This window comes from Bidens hawaiensis, unplaced genomic scaffold (genome assembly GCF_021521415.1).
Source record: "Bidens hawaiensis isolate Kalapana, Puna unplaced genomic scaffold, B.hawaiensis_p1.1 tig00054034_1, whole genome shotgun sequence".
NCBI lineage: Eukaryota > Viridiplantae > Streptophyta > Magnoliopsida > Asterales > Asteraceae > Bidens > Bidens hawaiensis.
The window spans coordinates 18,258-44,035 of NW_027506282.1; the positions used below are offsets into that span (position 1 = coordinate 18,258).

The window sequence follows — 25,778 nt, forward strand, 5'->3', positions numbered from 1 at the left end:
AAGTATATATGTGAACTTATTTTTAAAAAATTGTTACATATTAAAAAAATGTAAATTTATTTTAAAATAATGTTTTATTTAACCATTTAAGAATATAAACTTATTTTAACGTATATTAAAATATGTAAACCTATTTTAAAAAAATGTGTATATTTAAGAATAGTCCATGTTCTCTTATATAAAAATATTTAAACTTAATATTTTGTTTCATATTAAAAAATTTGTAACATTAATTATAAATTTAATTTTTAAATTTCAAAATAAATTTTACATACACAAGAATACACAAACTGGTTCACTAATGGCTCGCTTTTAAGAAAATATAAACTTTTCTGAAATAGATTTATTTCATTAGAAAAGAGATAGTTGTATTCCTCTTTTATCAAGATTTGTTTTGTATAGTGGTAGTGCTTGCTCGATAATAAACATAAATTAAAAGGTTTGGATAGTACAAAGCAAATAGTTGAAAAGGATGGCTGATGTACAGAGGGGAGGGAGAGACTCCAATATTCATGACTAAATTACCCTTATTTTGTCCTTTTGTATAATATATTTTAGCCAAATAAGAAACTTCAGTTTTGGTCCATAGATGAACTACAATCAACTGTTGTTGATGGGTTTTCAAGGTTTGTTTTTTCATCTATCAAGGGTTTTTAATATATCCGTCCTCTATATATATATATATATATTTCAGCCTATAGTATTGTAAACAAATGCAGGAGCCTTGGAATTGGTGATGGAAGAAAGCTGCATTTACAGATGATGCGTCTCGGTAAAAATTGGGACCCCGACACAAACATGTACACTGACCTCAAGAGTTTCATTGTATGGTTAATAAAGCAATACAAAATGCAAACGACTTTATTCGAGCCGGTTCAGATGAAGGGAGTGGTGTTCCGTCCATGTCACCGGATACTTGCATCGTCAATTTTTATACCGAATGTGGCAGCCTTGGTCTTCATCAGGTTATATGTTCTTTTTCTTTTAATTTTCAAGATTTCTCTTTTTATTAATAATGTGTTTTTCTTTTTTAAACTAGTCATATGTTACCACTTCCATTAATATGATTGCCTATTGAGAATAATGTAAATTCTCACAGATTATTTTAAGATGAATATTCGTAAATTGTAACCACGTGACAACTTAAAATCGAGATGTGGACAATAATCTTGTTGTGACTTATGGAGGGGGTACTGTTTTCCTCCGCATCAAGTGGTTAATTAGTACGATACGTATATCAGTTAAAATTGAATATAACGTTTCCGGTTTTTGAAACTAAGATTGTGATTTTAACTATCATGTTGGTATGTTCAGGACAAGAATGAAAGCGAAGATAGCTTGAAGAAAGGAGTGCATGTTGTATCATTGTCAATTGGTGACTCTGTAGAGTTTTCATACGGTGAGACCCGAGCTGCTGCTAAAGCAAATAAGGTGATTTTAGAATCAGGGGATGTTTTGATATTTGGCGGGAAATCAAGATTAGTATATCATGGTGTTACCGGTATTCTTTCAAACACTGCTCCAGCGTTGCTTAGAGAAGCAACGGGTATGCGCCCTGGTCGCTTAAATCTTACCTTTAGAGAGTATTGATGGTAATCTTTTTCATTTTAAGGTTGATGAATAACGCAGCAGATATTTGTGGATTACTTTTATTTTTTTTCGTTGTCAAAGTATGAATGACTTTTAATTTTCTTTTCTTTTTTTTTTTTTCAGGATGAAACTTTGGAATGATGATCAATTCTTTTTCCCATATCCATTTTATGAGGTTTGTCATTACATTATACCAAGACATATATAGGTGGTACATATATGTGTCCCATATAATGTATATATGTGTGAACCCTCGGATGGACAAAAGTGAAATTACATAATTTTGACGTTATTTTACTAATCTCATGAAAATAACGTTAAAAGTGGCGGAAGGTTAATCAGACATCATGTGGTGGGGTTGATAGCCGAAAGGCAGGGTATACGCACCAATCGGCCGGTGTCCCGGTGGTTAAGTACTATGTGCCTTATGTCCAAGGCTTGATGCAAAACTACTATTGAGCCGGGGGTCTCACGGGAATCAGCCTCTCTATTCCTACGGGGTAGAGGTAAGGCTGTCTACATCTTACCCTCCTCAGACCCTATCATAACTTTGCTATTGTTGGGATTAACTGAGTACGATGATGATGATGATGATGATGATGATATATTTGTGACCCCTTGGAACAAGTAAACTGTTTCCATTTTAAGACGATATAAACAATAACATTGATGTATATCACCATTAAGTAGCTTCATTTCATAGCTTTTACTAAATTCAGCATAACACACGTGTATGATTAATCTCTAAGTTTAGCGCTTTGGCAATGTGAATCGTTTGATCTAATGGCATACAATTCCCGCAAACGATGGATATTAGTTATTATAAAAGTCCAATTAGTATTTATATAATTGGACGAGAACTTCTAGTTCTCTAGTGCACTCGCCGTCGCCCTTAGGAGTGGCAAAAACATTGTTACCACCTCATATGGCAGCTATGGTAGCTTTTCTTGTTTTTTCAGATTAACCCTAATCTTGTTAATTAATTTGCTAACATGCACGTTGTTCCGCCTGCAGAAACCGTGATTGAGCGCTATGAGAAAGGGAAAGTCAACATTGACAATTTGGTGGCACCGGGAGCCAAAGTCTTTCATGGCGTTGATGCCCGATCCATGAAATCAAACCTGAACCTGGCGGGAAAAGTGTTTGACAAGATCGTGCACAATTTCCCGCATGCGGGGTTCCATGCCGGATATGAGTCTTCTCAGGATGTTATCAGGTAACATAAATGTACTTATTGAATAAGATTACAACATGTTACATACACTAAATGATCGCTAATTAGCAATATTCTTTTCAACAGTTTGCACCGGTCGCTTGTTAGGGCGTTCTTCATGAACGCCCACACCATTTTCTCCGAGAATGGTGTAATCATCATAACACATAAACTCAAGAAACCGTTCTCGTACCGGAACCTGCAGCACTTGGGGCATATGGAAGACCTTGTGCTTGTTTCATGTGATAACTTCAACATCGCATCTTATACAGGCCCGGGTATGAAAATAAACGTGGCGATGGCTTGGATGCGGATGATACCTTTAGGCTTGGCGAATGTGGGAAGTTTCAGTTCAGAAAAATGTAACACCTAGGTTTATAAGAACATAAAATAGATTACTAGTTCCTTTAAGTTAGGCGAATGCAGGAAGTTTGATTAGTTTTGGAAAAACAGAATACTCCTCTTACTGTCAAAACTTCCAACTCAGTGGCGGATCTAGGTATTTTTTCAGGTGGTGCACTAGTTTTAGATGCTTCAATTTCATAGAGTCGGGTATAAAAGGGTCGGTTTGATGGCTTGAGATTCAGGTCGATTCGAGGTTCGGATCGGTTCGAGGTTCGATGGTTCAAGCCGATGAATCAATTTTGAAACACTTAGGGTTCGGCTAGTCTAAACCCCCAATTTGAAATCATCACCAAACACAATATTAATCCAATTACTCATGTATATACCTTCTACCTTCCTAATCATGTGTATAACAAAAGCCCTAAGGTAATTAAACAAACATACAAGATTAAGTCACCAACAAAAACCCACACAGGGTACGGTTTTGAAAAAAAAAATTAACAACAAGAGGTGAAAATGATGATGTGAGTTACTATTAAAACTAACAAATCAGAAATTACAGACTAACAAATTAAAAACTAACAAATTAACTAATTAAAACTAACAAACTAATAAATTAAATCTAAAATTTAATAAATAACTTAACAATAAACAACATCAAGAACAATTAACAAGAACAATTATTCAACAAATGAATGTAAACTTACCTTCAAAGTGGGAGGATTCGAGGAAGAGTAGCAAGTCAGGAGGAATGAGCAATGGACCAACGGTGGTGTGTGGTCGGTCGGAAAAGCAGCAGGCAGCAGCGGTGATTCCCGGTAGCCGCGTGTGTGAGTTTGAGGAGGGGAGAGAGGCAGGCGTTATGTCTGTGTGTTTTATAAAACCCTAAATTGATATATAATATAAGGCTGAATTAGAAACAAAACAATAATAATAAAAATAAAAGAACTCGCTAGAAGTTACAATGGAACATGTGACCTTCAATTTACAAAACCAACTATTTACCAGCTACTAGCGCCTTTAATGTAAATAGGGTGGTTCATTTTCTAATTTATAAGATAGTTTCTTTAATATTTTCTATATATAAACACGTTACTATTTCGAAATTCGGGTGGTTTCGAAGAACCACCCATTTATTAAATAGACCCCCCCTGTTCCAACTTATCTGATTTTTCAATATTATGCATGTGCTTAATCAATTGTTTGTTTATTTATATTCATGCTTAATATCTATTGGCTCACCCGTGTAATAACTAAGTAGACGTGTGCACACGTGATCGATGCTAGGGATGGTTAATTCGATCATAAACATGAGTCCTTTTTCAGCTATTAGAGGGGAAGGGGCACTAGTGTGGGTAAGGCTCATAGGTAGTTTACCACATGACAAACCCATCCCTAACTATGTGGGTAGTTTGCTAAATTGTAATTCATGGCAAACCTTTGCCATGAAGAATATATAACAATTGGAAAAATAAATGAGTAATTAATTATTATTATTATAAAAAACAAAAACACTATAAAGTTCTAGGGTACTTGTGGGTAGATGCCGCTGGTGAATTTGTGGTTTGTGGGTACATGAGAGTAGAAATGATATGGTAGTACGGGATTGACCGGTGGATGGGTAATACCTATGAGTGCCCCTTCCCCTCAACCACTAACCGAAATAAAAGAATATATATGGTAGCTTATAGTCAATTCATGTGTTTATAGAATCATGTTACAAATTTCTTTACAGTAAGAACAAACCCAATATCTATTATAGAATTGTGTTGCAAAATTTTTTTTATGTTATTTTCTGCACAAACACAGTATCTCTTTTGAATTGTTTTTATGTTATTTTATGAACCCCAACTCTAAAAATTTCAATATGGCAATATTTCCCAAAATAAACAAAAGATGTGTAATTAATTAACTAAGTACCTAAGTAATAAAACAATAAAATTTAAAATGAAAAGAGATAGTTATAATTCACAAACCTCAAAAGACTTCTTTGTATAAACATTTTTCTATTAATAAGTTGTAATGATCGAGTGTGACGATTGTTAATGACTTTATGCGGCTTTCATTTGTGCTTAGTTAATAGACACCGAGAATATATTCATAAGGGGATTGGATTTACAGGAACGCCATGACTCCTAATGAATATGCTAATGCTGAAAATGAGGGCAATTACATGTTTCTATGTGAATATGATGTGAAACGGCATAAAGCGAATTTATGAGATTGATGATAATGAAGCTGAGCGTGATGAAGATTGGAGTTGTGTTGCGGGTCCAGAACCTAACTCAGATGATACATGGAATATGAAAAGGGAAATCATAACTAGTTCATATAGTTATGATAATGTACTTGTAACAAAATTAAGGGTGTGTTTGGTCGAGCTTTTCAAAAAACAAATAAGCATGTTTGGGTATCATAAAATCATTTTTAGGTTTCGTTTTTTGTTGTGTGTTAAAAATATGGTTTTCTGAAACAAGAAATCCAAGCCTTTTGTTTTTGAAATGCCAAATTATAAATATACCCACCATTCCATTATTTGTAAAACTAGTAAATATATAAGAATGTATTTTTTGGTCATTTTACCTACTTTTTGGCTTTTCAACCACAAAAACTAATCCAAACATTTTTCTTAAAAACTACCTTTTGAAAATACCATAAAGTAAATAAACATTTTTGCCGAAAGCACTTTTAGAGTTAAATAAGTTTAGCCAAACACCCTCTAAAATAAGACAAAAAAATATCTAAAGTCGACAATCTGTTTGCATTTATTTATGCTTCATATATTAAAGTTGACGTAACCTAGTAGTGCCTTATGTCCAAGGCTTGATGCAAAAATACTATCAAGCTGGAGTCTCACCGGAAGCAATATCCATATTCTTAATGGGTAGAGGTAAGACTGTCAAATCTTACACTTCTCAGACTTTATCATAACTCTGCTATTGTTAGGATTTACAGAGTAAAATGATGGATGATATTAAAGCTGACGTAATCATAAAATACACAAATATTACTAAAGTTATGTTTTAATCTAAAGAGCAAAAACAAATACTTGCAGGTTGTAAAACATTAAAAAGGAAAAAAAAAGTGTATTTATTAAAAAGCATTTTACGGACGTATATCAACAAATTAGGGGCGTGCATAAAAAAAATCAACTGAAATAAAACAACAATCGTGATATGGTTTTATGTTTTCATAAAATCCCAACTTTCGGTTCAATTTCGATTTTTCATATAACTAAAACTGAAAAACCAAAACGAACTTATATATTTTCATTTTTTATTGAAATTTATATTATTTATAACTATTTAATTTATAGTACTTCCTAAATATCCTAGCCCAAATGTATAATAATTCAATAAGAATTAAATAACAAAAAAACATTTACGTCTAAATTGATTATTTTTGTCTAATTATCATTTTCGCCTTTTCGGTCCAGCCTAAATAACAAAACCGAAAAAATCAAAACCCATCGGTTTTTAAAAACTCAAAATTCAAATTTCTCGTTGTCAATCTGAAACCAAACTAAACCGACTAACAAATAAACATATGCTTAATTCCGGAATGCGCGAATATAGAGTTATAGTGGGTGTTAACGAACGAGAAAGTCGGTGGTTCATCCACTCGTCATCCCGTTATGTTTCTTTCTCATCCTCTCTCTTTTCCTTTTTCTTGTAAAATTCAAACTATTTTCAATCCCGCAAGTCACCTCTCATTCTTTCTTTTTCTTTCTTTCGCAATGGCCATTGCATCTGTCGTCGTTTTACCTATTGGCCTACTCTTCCTTCTATCTGGTCTCATCATCAATTTTCTCCAGGTATTATTATGGATTCTAGCCTTGGTTTTGTCTTTTATAAGGCATTTCAAATATATCAATGTTTCAAGACAAGACAAATGTTATGCTTATTTTATCATATATTTAATTAGCAACACGTGTTAAAGTATACATATTCAACTTTGAAGTGTACGTTGTATGAAATTATTTCTGAAGATAAATTTTGTAATGAAGAATTGATTCTTTTATTTTATTAACAGGCGTTATTATTTGTTGCTATACGTCCTTGTTCAAAGAATGTGTATAGGAAGATCAATGCTCACCTTGCAGAATTGTTGTGGTTGGAGGTCATATGGCTTTTTGACTGGTGGGCACATGTTAAGGTGCTTTCACTTTATTGTTACTATTAATTATTATTGTATACTTTTTATATTTCTCATATTTCTCAAAGCTTTTGTTTCATTTTCCTTAATTAGGCTATCCGTTATGGTTTAACTAGCCACGTCACTGCCACGTAGGCAATGGGGCCTTAACTAGTCTGTCTTTAACTAGTGTATTGTGGGTTAACTAGGTTTTTAACTAGACATAAAAAAAAAGATATGACTGATGGCTAGTGTTACCTTTTGAACCCTTTGGGCACTAATGCACTACCAGGAAAGAGAGGAGAAAGGTGGCGCCCCGTTTCTTTTGCACGGCTAGGTGCTCCGCCGCTAAAGTTGGTGACTTGGCACTAAAACACCTCGGCCGCCAGACCATAACAAATGGTCTTACTATATCATAGAACCCTGCTAAAACATAAAAATTATATATATGTATATTCTAATTATATAAGACAATATTGGCTTCCTGTCCTTCCTCATATATTCCAAGTGGATGCACACATACGTACATTTAATAAAGCTTGTGCTATCATCATTCATCACTATGTAATAAGTTTTACAACTTTGAGGGTGATTTGTTTCACCTTTTTGCAGGTAAATTTGTATGTAGATTCTGAAACACTTGACTTAATAGGTAAGAGATATCCTTACTCCTTAGTCACTTGTGGTATAGTTCAGTTGTTCATGTAGTTAAAAGTATCACATTTGTATGCAGCCTTGAGAAAATATTTCCATTATCTTCAGGTAAAGAACGCGCGCTACTTATTTGCAACCATAAAAGCGACATTGATTGGCTCATTGGATGGGTCTTGGCTCAGGTAACTGTTAGATGTTTGCAGCATTAAACTAGCAAATTAAACATTCGGTTTCACGTAGGTTTTGACCTTTTAACTTTGAAAACTGCAATATGTGTGCATTATGCGCCTAATTTCAAACCAACTGTTCTTCAAATGTAAAGCAGTTTCTCTGTGTTAAACCTTATGTCATTATTCTTTTATTTATTTTCATTTCTTGTTTGCAGCGTTCGGGTTGTCTTGGTAGCACTCTTTCTTTAATTAAAAAGTCATTAAAGTTCCTCCCGGTTAGTTAATTACATTTACATATACTCATCCACTCATCATAGACGGTATGCTTTATGCTTAATTACTTATGCAGGTAATCGGTTGGTCAATGTGGTTTACAGAATATATATTTTTGGAACGAAGCTGGTCCAAAGATGAAAACACATTGAAGGTGAGTTTTCAAGAAATTCATAAACTAAAACTTTTGTCACTCTTTTATTTACTAATATTATCATTATTATTATTATTGTTATTATTATTTCATCTTTTTTTGCAGGCAGGTTTTGAGAACCTAACCGATTTCCCAATGCCTTTCTGGTTAGCTGTTTTTGTAGAAGGGACTCGCTTTACACAGGCAAAGCTTATTGCTGCTCAGGAGTATGCTATTGCAATGAAGTTACCGATTCCTAGGAATATTTTGATTCCTAGAACAAAGGTTTAACATCTATTTTCTTTAACATTGATTACGATAGGATACCGATGCTGTGGTTCTCAACTTTGTATCTTTCAGGGTTTTGTTGCTGCAGTCAATCACTTGCGTTCGTTTGTTCCAGCAATTTATAACTGTACGGTGGCTATTCCCAAAGACGAACCGTTACCAACAATATTAAGAATGTTCAGAGGAAGATCTTCCACAGTAAATCCATGGTTTTATGCAGTTCACAAAAACTTCATACTTGTCTTTGTTTTAACAAAATACCAATACATCGACATCTTTGCTTCACCTTCATTTCCAATATACATTTTACTCACGGTATGCTATAAAAGGACCTATAAAACTGTTTCTTGTAGGTACACATACACATCAAGAGACACTTGATTTCTGAACTGCCAGAAACCGACAGTGGCATCAAACAATGGTGTAGAGACATATTTTTCGAAAAGGTATTATAGTTTATTATCACATGTTATTGGCACTCACCATTTCATCAATAACAAATTATGTAACATGCTCATGACAAGAAAATCATTTTGTCTGAAATTTATAAAATTTATTATAATAGTTAGTATGCAAAATATATTTTTTTTCAATAAGAAGATAATCTTTTAAATAAAACGATTTAGAAAGGTACATAAAAACACAAATCTGTAGACACTCAACCCGTTTGAAAGCACCATCTTTAATCGGATCGGGTTTTCAGGACGCTTCATTGGAGTTACATAAGTCTCAAAACTCATTTGCGGGCACCGAATGCCATAATATTGGAAGACCAAAGAAATCCTTATTTGTAAGGCATCTACCCCGAACTTGATCACAATTTTATCTCATTTTTGACACACTCTTTTACCATTTTGGTTTTCTTATATGAAACAGGTGGTTATTGTCTGGTCATGTCTTCTGTTATTTGGGGCCGTCAAGTTCTTCGAATGGTGTTCGTTCTCATGGGGAACAATTGCATTTTGTGCACTACTTTTGTTATTTGTTGTGATCTTGATGCAGACTCTAATTCTGTTCTCTCAATCAGAAAAATCAAACTCTCTACTATCACAAACAATCCATTATAAAGAAGACACGATGAATCAGAAACTTATTCCCTGATCAAACTGATCCGACATAAAGTTTTGATCCATTTTGGGTACAACGAGTTTTACCCTTTTGTAGATTCTATGAAGCCTTAAAACAGGATCTGTAAGCCAATTGCTGTTTGTAAATGTTCATTTATTAGCCATTAGTAGCAGCCTATTTCTCTTGTTGTACTAATATGGTAAATATTTCAATTTATGTGCCATTATAGTCATTATGGTGTTGTACTTATACCTGTCTAGTGTCACTTTATGTAGCCTTTTGAAACACATTTGGTGTTCTAAGTTTGGTTCTTGGTGATGTGTAGTAATTATGAAATAAAAGTGCTGATTTTATTATTATTATTATTATTATTATTATTATTATTATCTATACAAGCTTTTCCAGAAATAATATAACAAATTGGATAAAAAGCATGCAATGATTGGTATTTGGTATGATTGGCCAATAGAAAGTGGAAACCCGGGGGCATGTTTGTAAATTACCATCCAGAGCCACAACAGATAAAGACTGCTGACGTGTGATACATAAGAGAAGTTCGACTACTCAACCTGAGTTTCCACGAAACATAAACAAAAGTACAAAACATGTTTTGGTTTGATTGATTTTTTATCTCAAAATTTGTACTTTGCAGTAATCTTTACATTTTACACACAGAGACAGCAAGCTTATGGGGTCATTAAAGAGAGAAGAAGCATCAAATGAAGCTATTTTGTATGTTAATGGAGTCTGTAAAGTTCTTCCTGATGGTTTGGCTCACTTAACACTACTCCAATATCTCAGAGGTTTATAACACTACAAGCCTTATCTTCTTTTATCTTTGAATTCTGATTGATGTGCTTTATGCTATACACTGTCCTGTATTATACTGTTGTCTGCTGTCTGCTTTTTATCGGTTTGCCTTTTGGTCCAATGGCATCGGGTGATGGTTGAGGTCTTAGGTTTGAAACCTGACCCTGACTCAAGGGGGTGTTCAAAGGGGTGTTCCTGGATGAGTCAGGGTCTAGAGCGTCGCTCACTTGGGTATTGGGTTAGTTGCAAACGCTGTTCAAAAACAAAAAGATACTGTTTTTTATGGGTAATAATATAGAGTTAAGTGTCATTTTAGTACCCATGGTTTGTTCAATTACGCAACTTTAGTACCATTTTTGAATTTATTATAAATGGCCACCTCACTTTTCTAAAACTTGTCATTTTAGTACCTTTTCTAACCCCGTCTATTTTTTCCATTAAGTTAAGAGTAAATTGGTAATTTCGTGTATTTTATTTATTTTCTCTTTTGAGCTAACTGTCATTTTCATACCTGTAGTTTGTTCAATTAAGCAACTTTAGTACCTTTTTTTGAATTTATTGCGACTGGATACTTTGATTACTTTTGGATACATAGGTAAATCAAAAGCGCCATTACATATTACAATTAAAAGGTAACTAAAATACATGATAGAAGATGAATAACAACCATGAAATGGATAACATATTTTTTAGCCTTTTGTTCTTGATTGCCGATTTACTTCCAGTAGCTCAAAATCTTTGACACATCGGAGGATCAAGCCAAATAACAATCCCACAGCTTCGCACCTCTCATTATAACATCAATTGAACATTTAGATGAATGACGACTGATGAACCACATGGGCAAAACACCATATCGTAATTCATTGAACTTGAAGATGAACAACGGTAGGATTTGAAGGATAGATGAGTGCGCGTGGGGTGGGGGGGGATATGTTTATTTAAGGTTAGAGATTATCTTTTAATTGTAATATGTAATGTCTCTCTTGCCTATGTATCCAAACTAATCCAAGTATCCAGTTGCAATAAAATAAAAAAAGAAACAAAATTGCATAATTGAACAAACCACAGGTATCAAAACAACACTTAGCTCAAAAGAAAAAATAAACAAAATTACCAATTTACCCTGACTTAACGAACAAAATAGACGATGTTAAAAAAATATACTAAAATGGCAAGTTTTAGAAAAGTGAGGTAGCTATTTGTAATAACTTCAAAGACGGTACTAAAGTTGCGTAATTGACAAACCACAGTTACTAAAATGACCTCAATAATTAATAATATATGCTAAGTTTCATGAGAAATTGTAAATTGAACTACAATCGGATTACATAATTGATGTTGGAGTTGAGGTTTCTTCTATCTATACTTGATATGTTATCCTTAAATGATGATATACTTTTCGCATTCACAATCTTTATACAAATATCTGATTACTTTTCATACTAGATGATACAAAGTTATGGTTCAAAATAGCAGTAGTAGAAGATAGAAATACACAATGTTGCTATGTTAAGATATAATTTGATCAGTTCTAGTATGTCTCCTTTCTCATTTGATGCATGACTTGACGTTGTTAACAACTATGATGAAAAGCAACTGTATAGTGTATCCTAATTACATCTGACTTGTACTGTTTCGCTTTGCTCCCTCTTGGGTGATATAGATGCAGGTTTGACAGGAACCAAGTTAGGCTGCGGTGAAGGCGGTTGTGGTGCATGCACTGTCATGGTATCTTACTTTGATCATAACTCGAACAAATGCGTGTTAGTCTCTCGCTTTATACCCGAATCATTTACTTTTTATTTTATCAATTGTTTTTAGTACTATTTTTTATATCATTTTTTTTCAGGCACTATGCAATCAATGCTTGCTTGGCTCCTTTATATTCTGTTGAAGGAATGCATGTAATCACAGTAGAAGGAGTAGGGAATCAGAAGCTCGGTTTGCATCCGGTTCAGGAATCATTAGCAAGTCGTCACGGGTCACAATGCGGATTTTGTACACCTGGATTTATCATGTCTATGTATGCATTATTAAGATCCAGCAAAACCCCACCTACCCAACACCAAATTGAAGAGAACCTTGCAGGAAATCTATGCAGATGCACCGGTTACCGACCAATTCTCAATGCATTTCAAGTCTTTGCAAAAACTAATGATTTGTTATACTCAAGTGGTGGTTCTGTTTCATCACAAGAGCATAAAGATGGTGACTTTATTTGCCCTTTGAAGAAACGTGGATCTACTCACTGGTAGCAGATCTACTTTCCTCGGGTATGATTAAACTGTTTCACCGATGGTTCCTCTGAATCTGTGTTCTTCCACTGGTAGCAGATCTACTTTCCTCGGGTATGATTAAACTGTTTCACCGATGGTTCCTCTGAATCCGTGTTCTTCCACCTACAAAATGAACAGCGCCGTTACTTACCCCTCAGAAAGGGACAGGGGGGTCCTCTTTGGGGTAACCCTCCGGCGTGAGAATCAGTATCTTTGTGGAGAAGATAATAATGTGTGAGTCAGTGAATCTTCAGAGTATTGCTGAATCGCTGAATACTCTTGATTGTGTGACTGTGTGTTTTCTGTAACTGACTGTGAGTGAATATAATTCAATATGATTGAATGTGATATCACTGCTTGTAACTGTCAATGATTGAGTGTGAATGTGTCATCAAAGTGGAGTTGATGCTGTATTTATAGTGCTAGGGTTACCACCGGTTGGGCTCAACCTCGTTGGCTTCCTCCCATCGCACTGCGCCACGTGTCCTCTGGGACACCTGGCGCTTTCTCGTTGGTTGTAATCACGTGGTAACACATGTGTCATGCTGAGTTGTCGACCTTTCATTCGGCAGCTATCAACATCAGCATATTCTTTCTCCTTAAAAAGATACCTTCTGGAAGGTTGTCTGATGTGCACAATCAAGGTTGCCCTAATCCTGATTTGGATAAGGACGAGGTTGATTATGTGCACGTATGATATGCGCTCACCCTGAGGATGCGCGGGGTCTTCTCTTTATTCTCACGCGCAGATATTTCATGCGCAGATGTGATATGCACGAGCATGTGATATGCGCCGCGCGCTGATGCGCTGCGCGCATATGTGATGCGCGAGCATATGTGTGCCTGGGCATATGATGCCTGAGCATGTTTTGTATGCGCCATGCGCATAGGTTTTGGCTTTGTGCCTTCATAATGTCTTTATCTTGTGGGTTGACCCGCCTTGCTTGGTGTTGAGGCGGGTACATACCTCTTCACCCTTCAACTGGTAAACCCTGTTCTTGTGGACCTATAACGAAATTGATGGAACTTCGTATGCAAACAAAGAACTCATTTTCCCGCCACAGCTTTTAACGAGGAAATCAAGTTATTTGAACTTAAGTGGACTCGGTGGGATCAGATGGCATCGACCGTTACTGTTAAAACATGTATTGGAGTTGAAGTCAAGATACCCTGATGCAAAACTAGTTGTGGGAAACACGGAATTGGGAATCGAAACCAGGTTAAAGAAAATTCACTACCCGGTTTTCATATCGGTGACCCGTGTACCAGAACTCAATATATTGACTGTTGACCATGACGGTGTGGAGATCGGCGCTGGTGTTAGGCTCTCCGAGCTTCAAACATTTTTAAAAAAAGTTGTTGAAGAACGACCGGTTTATGAAATATCATCTTGCAAGGCTATTATTCAACAGTTAAAGTGGTTTGCCGGGACCCAAATAAGAAATGTGGCGTCGGTTGGCGGGAATATATGCACTGCGAGCCCGACTTCAGATTTGAATCCACTTTGGATGGCATCAGGAGCAAAGTTTAAGGTTGTTGACTGTAAAGGAACCGTTAGAACGGTTTTGGCGGGAGATTTCTTTTTGGATTATCGTAAAGTGGATTTGGGGGAAAACGAGATTCTTTTATCGGTTTGTGTTCCGTGGACTCGTGAGTTTGAGTTTGTGAAAGAGTTTAAGCAGGCTCATAGACGGGATGATGATATTGCAATTGTGAACGGTGGAATGCGTGTGTTTCTTGAAAAGATTAATAATAAATGGATTGTTTCGGATGCTTGTATAGTCTACGGTGGTGTCGGTCCGGTTTCATTATCAGCTGTAAAGACAAAAGATTGTTTGATCAGCAAGGAGTGGAATAAGGAGCTTTTGCAGGCTTCTTTGGAAATCTTGAAACAGGAAGTTGTGATTGGTGAACACGCGCCAGGTGGCATGGTGGAGTTCCGCAAGTCATTGACTTTAAGTTTCTTTTTCAAATTCTTCTTGTGGGTGTGCCATCAAATGGATGGTCAAGATTCGTTTAACGAATCTGTACCCGAATCGCATCTATCGGCTATCGAGCCGTGCCACCGTCCACCTATCACGGGTAGTCAAGATTATGAGATTACAAAACATGGAACCGCTGTGGGATCCCCTGAGGTTCATATGTCAGCAAGACTTCAAGTAACAGGAGAGGCTGAGTACACAGACGACTCCCCGATGCCACCTGGTGGTTTGCATGCTGCTTTGATCACGCGCGCTTACTTTCAATCGATGACTCGGGTGCCAGGTCATCACATGGATTTGCTGGCATCTTTTTTGCCAAAGATATCCCGGGTGATAATCTTACCGATCCTGTTGTTTTAGACGAGGAAGTTTTTGCTTCTGAGACCATCAGTTGTGTTGGTCAGGTACTTATTTTCAGAATTAACGGGTCAAAACGGGTTCGTTAATAATATATAATATATGTCTTATGATCCTAATTATGTATTGCAGGTTATAGGAGTGGTTGTTGCTGACACTCACGAAAACGCAAAGATTGCTGCAACAAAAGTGGTGATTGAGTACGAGCCTTTGCCAGCAATCTTATCCATAGAGGATGCTGTCAAGCTCAAAAGTTTTTATCCGAATTCTCACAGGTGTTTAAGTAAAGGGGATGTTGACTTATGTTTTCAGTCAAACCAATGTCATAAGATCATTGAGGGCGAAGTTCATATCGGGGGTCAAGAACACTTCTACATGGAGCCACATAGCACCTTTGTTTGGACCATGGATGGTGGTAATGAGGTTCACATGATTTCATCTACTCAGGTAAAAACCCGCACCCAAAGAACAAATGAGTCTTTTTTTTTTTTTTTGCATATAATGATTAAAAATGTTTCTGTATTATTATTTGGTTTTATTTAGGCACCACAAAAGCACCAAAAGTATGTGGCCCAAGCGCTCGGTCTCCCAATGTCAAAAGTGGTTTGCAAGGTGAAACGAATTGGTGGTGGATTTGGCGGGAAGGAGACTCGATCAGCTTACTTTGCAGCTGTTGCTTCTGTCCCGGCATACTTGTTGAACCGACCTGTGATGCTTACACTAGACAGAGACGTAGATATGCAGATATCTGGTCAACGACATAGTTTTCTTGGAAAATATAAGGTATAAGTCATAAGCGCATAGCTTCAAAGTTTAGATTTCATATTAACTGTTCAAAGTTATGGTTTGACATATTATTGACTAAAATGGTGATATAATTATATTATTTAGGTTGGGTTTACAAATGAAGGAAAGGTGCTAGCTTTAGATCTTGAAATCTATAACAATGCCGGGAATTCACTCGATTTATCTCAAGCAGTACTCGAACGCGCGATGTATCAGTCAGATAATGTTTATGAGATTCCAAATGTTCGAGTTAATGGGCATGTTTGTTTCACTAATTTTCCTAGTAACACCGCGTTTAGAGGCTTTGGTGGGCCCCAAGGTATGCTAATTACTGAAAACTGGATTCAAAGAATTGCTATAGAAGTTAACAAAAGCCCAGAAGAAATCAGAGTAATGATCTTTATAATTAACCAAGATTAGTATTTATTAGCACACAACAGTAAAAAGTATGATTTGATTTCAGGAAATGAATTTCATCCGTGACGGGTCAATATTGCACTTTGGTCAACAAATTCAAGACTGTACTTTGCATCGGTTATGGGATGAACTCAAGACATCCTGCAACTTTGTAAAAGTTAGAAGTGAAGTTGAAGAGTTTAATATTCGTAACCGATGGAAGAAACGCGGAATTGCCATGGTTCCTACTAAATTTGGCATTGCGTTTACAACCAAGTTCATGAACCAGGTGATTATCTTCTAATTATGCGGCATTAATGCTAATTATAGTTATTAGAGTACTCTTATCAGGTTTATTAGTATATGGCCTGTCTTATATATATTTGGTCAAATACTAATAAGCCCTAATAAGAACACTAACAATTAATATGTATTTGGGCTCATTGGCTGCAGGCAGGTGCACTGGTTCAAGTGTATACTGACGGGACCGTGTTAGTCACACATGGTGGTGTGGAGATGGGTCAGGGATTACATACAAAAGTGGCCCAAATTGCTGCTTCCGCCTTTGATATTCCACTTAGCTCGGTATTTATTTCCGAAACTAGTACTGACAAGGTAATAAAAGATATTTAATTAAAAATAATATTTTTTGAATGTTACATTATTTATTACTTTTGAGTTTTGATATGTGATTAGGTTCCTAATGCATCTCTAACAGCAGCTTCGGCTAGTTCTGATATGTATGGGGCTGCAGTTTTAGGTGCCTGCATGCAAATAAAATCAAGAATGGAGCCTGTAGGGGTATGGTACTAAACCCGGTTTTACGACCCTAAATTTATTATGTTTGGCTTATTTTATTATATGGACTAATACAATGTTATTGGGCTGAGGGGGTTTTGTGGAGGTAACCCTAACTGGGCTAGGCCCATTAGGGTACCATGATGGTGGCCATGAGGCTCTCTATATAGGAGGTCTCCACCTCCTTATTAAAGGGTCATGCTCAATAAGAGCCACCACCACTTTTTTGTGTCTGTAAACAAGAGATCTTTGAGATTTCTAAGCAGTCACCTCCACACCCCAAAAAAACCATTGCAGATCTAAAGCAACCGAAGAAGAAGATCAAGACGTGGTTCGTTCATCTCGAAAATCCGTGGAAACATCGTCATGGATCAGGTCAGATTCATTTCATGCTTCGACATTGGCGCCATCCGTGGGACCGCAACGAACTACCCTTCGATCTTCGTCTCGGCTGTCAGATCTCTCCCAGGAAAAACCCAGATCTAGAAGTTTACAGAAAAAGGCTTCAAGGCTTGTTCTATTAAAGCTCAAAAAGATCCATAGATCTAAAAGAGGCTTCCAGATTTGTGCAAAAAGAAACTGCCTGATTCGAATGATCAAGTCTCCGGATCTGTGATGGCTTTAAATCCGCTCCGAGCTTCAGATCTATCTAGATCTGATTTACAGATCTAGATCTAGATTACAGACCTGGATTTTAGGTTTAAAATTGCAGATCTAACTCTTAGATTGCAGATCCAAAAATTACCAGACTTCCGCCGCCATGTACGCGCGCCCGCGGATTCTCACTCCGCAGCCATGCATGTGCCGCCGCGAGAACCACCATGTGGGTTTCGCGCAAAAGACCTCCACCATGTGGGTTTTGCGCAGAAGACTGCCACCACGCATGCTCGCCAGCGGGTCACCATTCCGCCGACATGCGTGAGCGCCCGTGGAAACCACCGCGGAAACCACCATGTGGGTTTTGCGCAAGAGACCTCCGCCACGCACGCGCGCTCGCGAGTCACCACTCCGTCGCCGTGCATGCGCGCATCAGGCCACGCGCCAAACTTAAAGGTTGGGAATCCTCATAAACCCATCAGGCCAAGCGCCAAACTTAAAGGTTGGGAATCCTCATAAACCCATCAGGCCAAGCGCAAAACTTAAAGGTTGGGAATCCTCATAAACCCATCAGGCCAAGCGCCAAACTTAAAGGTTGGGACACATCAGGCCACGCGCCAAACTTAAAGGTTGGGAATCCTCATAAACCCATAAGGCCACGCGCCAAACAGGTTGGGAATCCTCATAAACCCATAAGGCCACGCGCCAAACTTAAAGGTTGGGAATCCTCATAAACCCATACGGCTTCGCGCCGAATACAAGACCGAACGCGGCTCCGCTCCGCTCAACGCGCCGTCATAATTAAACCTATTAACACAAGTCACGTCGCATGCGCACCACCGCGGATCAACCATTCCGCCATTCTACATGCGCACAGCCATGATGCTTGAGCGCAGTCGCATATCATATGCTCACGCATCACGTATGCTCACGTATATTACATATGCTTACGCATCACATGCTCACGCATCACGTATGCTCACGCATATTACATATGCTTACGCATCACATGCTCACGCATATTACATATGCTTACGCATCACATGCTCACGCATATCACATCAGCGCACGCAACATCTGCGCGTGGCGCATGACACAAAGCCTATGCGCACGCGCATGCAACATCTGCGCGCGTCGCATGACGCACAGTCTACGCGCACGCGCATGCAACATCTGCGCGTGACGCATAACACAAAGCCAGAGCCTATGCGCAAGCGACATAACAAATGAGTAGTCTAATCCCAAATCAGGATAAGGACAACCTCAATTAGCAGCAATGAACCAGGGGACTGTCGTGGTATACCACCACCACGTTATCGCAATAGAAGACATCCGAATCTTAGGGCGGGAGCCTAATAATATCCCACATGGCCACGCGCCAGCTTCATTATTCTTATAGCTCGTAAGTCGCCTCACGCGCAGGCTTTATTATTCTTATAGCTCGTAAGTCGCCACGCGCGCAGGCTTTATTATTCTTATAGCTCGTAAGTCGCCTCGCGCGCAGGCTTTATTATTCTTATAGCTCGTAAGTCGCCTCGCGCGCAGGCTTTATTATTCTTATAGCTCGTAAGTCGCCTCGCGCGCAGGCTTTATTATTCTTATAGCTCGTAAGTCGCCACGCGCGCAGGCTTTATTATTCTTATAGCTCGTAAGTCGCCACGCGCGCAGGCTTTATTATTCTTATAGCTCGTAAGTCGCCTCGCGCGCAGGCTTTATTATTCTTATAGCTCGTAAGTCGCCTCGCGCGCAGGCTTTATTATTCTTATAGCTCGTAAGTCGCCACGCGCGCAGGCTTTATTATTCTTATAGCTCGTAAGTCGCCTCGCGCGCAGTTTTTATTATTCTTATAGCTCGTAAGTCGCCTCGCGCGCAGGCTTTATTATTCTCATAGATCCGTAAGTCGCCTCGCGCGCAAGTTATGTTACATTATTATCGAGATGCGCGCTCTACCTTTTATCAGGCCTCGCGCCACTATTGTTATGATGCGTGCTATATCTTATTCATGTCAGGGCACCATCATTATCATAAAGACCACAACATATCACCATCATGAAGAAAACCTCCCAAAACTCAAAGACAATAAAGACAAGGCCGAAGAAAAGGGAAAAAACCGCCTCATGGCCTAACACACCTCATAAAGTCCAGCGCTCCACCTAGACGCTTGCGCGCCCAGGAGCAACGCTGGACTTGGGGGGCTTGTAGGGGTATGGTACTAAACCCGGTTTTACGACCCTAAATTTATTATGTTTGGCTTATTTTATTATATGGACTAATACAATGTTATTGGGCTGAGGGGGTTTTGTGGAGGTAACCCTAACTGGGCTAGGCCCATTAGGGTACCATGATGGTGGCCATGAGGCTCTCTATATAAGGAGGTCTCCACCTCCTTATTAAAGGGTCATGCTCAATAAGAGCCACCACCACTTTTTTGTGTCTGTAAACAAGAGATCTTTGAGATTTCTTAGCAGTCACCTCCACACCCCCGAAAAACCATTGCAGATCTCAAGCAACCGAAGAAGAAGATCAAGACGTGGTTCGTTCATCTCGAAAATCCGTGGAAACATCGTCATGGATCAGGTCAGATTCATTTCATGCTTCGACAGAGCCAATTGCATCTATGAAAAAATGTGCTACTTTTGTTGAGGTGCATTAATGGCATTTGAATTATTTGGCAATTTTAACAATTGAAGGACTGTTTTTCATTTATGTCTTTTTTGTAGTTGGTTAATGCGTGCTATCTTGAGCGTGTAGATCTTTCTGCACACGGGTTTTATATCACTCCCGACATTGGTTTCGACTGGAAAACCGGAAAAGGTCATCCGTTCAGGTATTTCACATATGGAGCCGCATTTGCTGAGGTGGAAATCGATACGTTAACCGGGGATTTCCACACGAGGGCTGCTGATGTCATCTTGGATCTTGGATTCTCTATCAATCCAGCTATTGATATTGGACAGGTTCATTCTTATACATTTACATAATTTCTTGATGGCAATTTTTTAAAAAGTTTTTTGTGTATTTGGATGCAGATTGAAGGCGCATTTGTTCAAGGTATGGGATGGGTGGCTCTTGAGGAGTTGAAATGGGGCGACGAATCTCACAAATGGATTGCTCCCGGTTTCTTGTTCACCGCAGGTCCTGTAAATTACAAAATTCCATCTGTTAATGATGTACCTTTCAAGTTTAAGGTTTCCCTACTCAAGGTGCATATAACATTTCTCTTTTTAACAAATTGACCAAAAATGTTTGAAGTATGTTTTATAGTTAATATGTTATGTAACACTCAGGATGCACCAAATGACAAGGCCATACATTCATCAAAAGCTGTTGGTGAACCACCATTTTTTCTGGCTTCATCCGTATTTTTTGCCATTAAAGATGCAATCATAGCTGCAAGATCTGAATCAGGGTCTTATGGTTGGTTTCCTCTTGACAATCCTGCAACTCCCGAGCGGATACGGATGGCTTGTAATGACGAGTTTAGTGCGCCATTTGTCAAACCTGATTTCCGACCCAAACTCAGTGTTTAGTGAAACCATGTTGTATGCATTAATGCAGAAGTGTGTGCACTGATCACTTTGTATTGATATATAAGATGTATTTCTGAATTCTGATGCGAATAAGTCAGTCTCTTGCAGAACTGCATGAGCTTGGCAGAATGTTAAAAGTTCCATTAAAAAAATCAAACTTCCTACCACTACACCACATTGAAAAGTACTCTGTTTCAAAAAGAAATCATTATCATATACGTCATATATGTGAATTGGTCTGCATTTGTACTTTAAAATTTTCATGGTCCATGTAGTTTGAATTGTTAGGTTTTTTGCTTATTTCATATATTTATCTTTTATTATTTAGATCTTTTATACTTGGCTAAACATATGGCGGTTGGGTGAAGGAGGTGGTAGGTGGTGATAATGGTGATGGAATGGGTGGATTTTGGAATGGGTGGATTTTGGAGAACTTTTAAATATATTAAGGTGGTAAGGATAGTGATGGTAGAGATGCAGACTTAAAAATGAATGAAGGTTAATATATTAATCATGTTTTTTCAGTTGGCTTAAAGCATTTATTATCATATAAGCTATGCAAAAAGTGGTAAAAATACAATACAAGTAACAAACATTCATCATTCAGAAATATAAATTATGATAGAAAAACCAATCATGATGTAGTAATTGTATTAATCAATTATAAGGAACAATAAGGTACATGATGTCTAAAAAATAAGTATACCAAGGTTATAGCACATTGAGACATTATTAACTCATGGATACATTTGTGTAAGAATAAAAACATATTGTAAAATTTATTGATGTGTAACTTCACAGAAAGGAAATAATTTATACTTTTAGCATGCTGAAATGTTGAAAGTGTTCGTGTTTTAGTAGTAGACCGGAGGTGGAGGAGAATTGTAGTAGTAAACCGGTGGTGGGTGAGACTTAGATGGTGGAGGTGGTGATTTATAGATGTATGGTGGTGGGGGTGAAGGAGAAGGCGGTGGAGGAGATTTGTAAATATATGGAGGTGGTGGTGATGGCGATGGTGGAGGTGGAGACTTGTAAACATAGGGTGGAGGAGGAGAAGGCGATGGTGGAGGTGGAGACTTATAAATATATGGAGGTGGGGGTGATGGGGATGGCGGAGGTGGAGACTTGTAAACATATGGAGGTGGTGGTGAGTGTACAGGTGGAGGTGGAGACTTGTACACGTATGGAGGTGGTGGAGATGGTGATGGTGGAGGAGGAGACTTGTAAATATATGGAGGTGGCGGAGATGGTGATGGTGGAGGAGGAGACTTGTAAACGTATGGAGGTGGCGGGGATGGTGATGGCGGGGGTGGAGACTTGTAAACATATGGAGGTGGTGGTGAGTGTACGGGTGGAGGTGGAGACTTGTACACATATGGAGGTGGTGGAGATGGTGATGGTGGAGGAGGAGGAGGAGGAGACTTGTAAACGTATGGAGGTGGCGGAGATGGTGATGGCGGGGGTGGAGACTTGTAAACATATGGAGGAGGTGGTGAGTGTACAGGTGGAGGAGGAGACTTGTAGACATATGGTGGGGGTGGAGAAGGTGATGGTGGGGGTGGAGACTTGTAAACATATGGAGGTGGTGGTGAGTGTACAGGTGGAGGAGGAGACTTGTAGACATATGGTGGGGGTGGAGAAGGTGATGGTGGAGGCGGAGACTTGTATACATATGGAGGAAGTGGGGAAGGTGATGGTGGGGGTGGGGGTGGGGATTTGTACATGTAGGGAGGTGGTGGAGATGGTGATGGTGGGGGTGGAGACTTGTATACATATGGAGGTGGTGGGGAAGGTGATGGTGGAGGTGGAGACTTGTAAACATACGGGGGTGGTGGTGACGGTGACGGTGGAGGTGGAGACTTGTAAACATACGGGGGTGGTGGAGATGGTGATGGTGGAGGTGGAGACTTGTACACGTATGGCGGTGGTGGAGAAGGTGATGGTGGGGGTGGAGACTTATACACATACGGTGGAGGGGGAGAAGGTGATGGTGGGGGTGGAGACTTGTAAACATATGGAGGTGGCGGAGATGGTGATGGTGGAGGAGGAGACTTGTAAATGTACGAGGGTGGTGGAGAAGGAGATGGTGGAGGTGGAGATTTGTACACATATGGAGGTGGTGGTGAGTGTACTGGTGGAGGTGGAGACTTATACACGTATGGAGGTGGTGGAGATGGTGATGGTGGAGGAGGCGACTTATAAACATATGGAGGTGGTGGGGATGGTGATGGCGGGGGTGGAGACTTATAAACATATGGAGGTGGTGGTGAGTGTACGGGTGGAGGAGGAGACTTGTACACATATGGAGGTGGTGGAGATGGTGATGGTGGAGGAGGAGACTTGTAAACATATGGAGGTGGTGGGGATGGTGATGGCGGCGGTGGAGAGTTGTAAACATATGGAGGAGGTGGTGAGTGTACAGGTGGAGGAGGAGACTTATACACATATGGAGGTGGTGGGGATGGTGATGGCGGGGGTGGAGACTTGTAAACATATGGAGGTGGTGGTGAGTGTATAGGTGGAGGAGGAGACTTGTAAACATATGGAGGTGGTGGTGAGTGTACAGGTGGAGGAGGAGACTTGTATACGTATGGAGGTGGTGGAGATGGCGATGGTGGAGGAGGAGACTTGTAAATATATGGAGGTGGCGGGGATGGTGATGGTGGAGGTGAAGACTTGTATATGTATGGAAGTGGTGGAGAAGGTGATGGTGGGGGTGGAGACTTGTACATGTATGGAGGTGGTGGAGATGGTGATGGTGGAGGTGGAGACTTATACACATACGGTGGAGGTGGAGACGGTGACGGTGGGGGTGGAGACTTGTAAACATATGGAGGTGGCGGAGATGGTGATGGTGGAGGAGGAGACTTGTAAACGTATGGAGGTGGTGGAGATGGTGATGGTGGAGGTGGAGACTTATACACATAAGGGGGAGGTGGGGAAGGTGACGGTGGAGGCGGAGACTTGTATAAATATGGTGGCGGTGGAGATGGCGACGGAGGTGGTGGAGAGGTGTAATAGTAAGGTGGATATGCCCATTTGTTTTTCACCGGTGGAGGCAATTTCCAATCACCATAAGGCAATGGTGAATCATATTTATATGATTTGTCAGCAGCAACGACAGTGGCGATCAATAAAAAAGCAAAAGCGCACACAAGTTGAGGCCAAGGCCTCAACTCCCTAAGCCTTACCATATGAGAAGGTAGCCTTTTGGTTTTCTTAGTTCTAAACTTCTGATCTCTAAAAACCTTGAGCAAGGAATGATCTTATTTGTTGAAAACTGATCAGAATTGAACTCAATTTATACAAGTCATGTATATTTGTTTAATGCACAAAACAAGCTGTCACAATAATTCTTTTAATATTTTATACGAATTTAAACATATTAGAGGAAACAACCCACCAGATATCACGTCTTTTCCAAGTGTTGGCTATTTCATATTTGAATGTTTCCACCCAAGAACTTTGAGGTGAACCATGAAGACAGCATCAACCAGTGGTTGGTTAATTGGCTATTATTCTTATTTTATTTCGTTTATCTGCATATATCCAATATAGCAAAACGGCTATTAAAACTTCTAAAAACCTTCCTTTTTATTCGTGTAAAGGGCAACACTTTTGTACACATCATATCACTATGTGGAGCTAGATTTAGATTTTATTGAAAGCAATATAAGTTGTTAGACACGTCAAGGGTATTTGTGTAACAAAACTTGTTACAACAACATATCAAGTCTAAAAAGTTAGATTAATTGCTGTAATGGTTGGCCACAAGGAGGCGTGTAAATGTGTTAATCAACTTGCGAAGGGCTCGATATTAGATTTTGCATGTGCATGCGTTTATGTGCATGTGTGGTGTTGGTGATGGGTGGGCTAAGTTAACTATGTGTGAAAAAACAAACAATATGTTATCATTTAAAGTAAGCAATCTATTATAACTAGTCGATAGCTAGTATGGCATTGTCGTATTCTCTAGGAAAAGTTTCTACTTATATTGTCCATTTTCTCTTATCAAAACCCAAATTATTTAAAAACAAACTTTAAAAGGGGGGAAGCTAGTATCATTTATAACATCAACTATAAATAAAATCTAAAATAACATCTTAATAGCATGTGACACTCCTCTTGTGTACCTCCATTAATTTTCTCTTTTTTAAATATAAATAAATCTAAAATAACATTCATTTTTAGAAGTTAACATTCATGAAAATAAAACATAAATTAGAATACTAAATTCAAAAACATAAAATTAATCCTCCACTTCGGATTCCCCGGTGCCAGGGTCATGTTGAACCGGAGTCGGATCCATAGCCACAAAGAAGAAATGATTTCTTAGAACTTCCCATGTAACCTCATATTTAAAACCGTTGTTAGA

General features: G+C 38.6%; 3 protein-coding genes and 2 pseudogenes across 4 annotated transcripts; 4 read left to right on the forward strand and 1 right to left on the reverse strand.

The window, feature by feature from the left end:
- The first annotated feature begins 472 nt into the window (after window positions 1-472).
- Window positions 473-1,590, forward strand: LOC143617350 (DNA N(6)-methyladenine demethylase ALKBH1C-like; annotated as a pseudogene).
- Window positions 1,591-2,582: 992 nt separating this feature from the next.
- Window positions 2,583-3,176, forward strand: LOC143617351 (heavy metal-associated isoprenylated plant protein 41-like). The gene is made up of 2 exons (XM_077089942.1): window positions 2,583-2,806; window positions 2,891-3,176. The coding sequence occupies exons 1-2, from the start codon at window positions 2,583-2,585 to the stop codon at window positions 3,174-3,176; spliced, it is 510 nt and encodes a 169-aa protein (XP_076946057.1).
- A 3,708-nt stretch (window positions 3,177-6,884) lies between these two features.
- LOC143617352 (1-acyl-sn-glycerol-3-phosphate acyltransferase PLS1-like) lies at window positions 6,885-9,901 on the forward strand. The gene is made up of 11 exons (XM_077089943.1): window positions 6,885-6,962; window positions 7,181-7,303; window positions 7,895-7,934; window positions 8,045-8,118; window positions 8,322-8,381; window positions 8,456-8,533; window positions 8,639-8,797; window positions 8,873-8,998; window positions 9,154-9,246; window positions 9,504-9,590; window positions 9,677-9,901. The coding sequence occupies exons 1-11, from the start codon at window positions 6,885-6,887 to the stop codon at window positions 9,899-9,901; spliced, it is 1,143 nt and encodes a 380-aa protein (XP_076946058.1).
- A 655-nt stretch (window positions 9,902-10,556) lies between these two features.
- LOC143617357 (xanthine dehydrogenase 1-like) lies at window positions 10,557-21,430 on the forward strand (annotated as a pseudogene). Its single transcript, XR_013150815.1, has 14 exons — window positions 10,557-10,671; window positions 12,345-12,444; window positions 12,531-12,902; window positions 13,932-15,343; window positions 15,429-15,743; window positions 15,840-16,079; window positions 16,188-16,472; window positions 16,546-16,767; window positions 16,932-17,093; window positions 17,175-17,273; window positions 20,479-20,517; window positions 20,594-20,830; window positions 20,903-21,076; window positions 21,161-21,430. The product of XR_013150815.1 is annotated as a xanthine dehydrogenase 1-like (transcript).
- Window positions 21,431-22,055: 625 nt separating this feature from the next.
- On the reverse strand, window positions 22,056-24,649 carry LOC143617358 (uncharacterized). Its single transcript, XM_077089945.1, has one exon. The coding sequence runs from the start codon at window positions 24,595-24,597 to the stop codon at window positions 22,258-22,260; it is 2,340 nt and encodes a 779-aa protein (XP_076946060.1). The 5' UTR covers window positions 24,598-24,649; the 3' UTR covers window positions 22,056-22,257.
- Window positions 24,650-25,778: the final 1,129 nt, after the last annotated feature.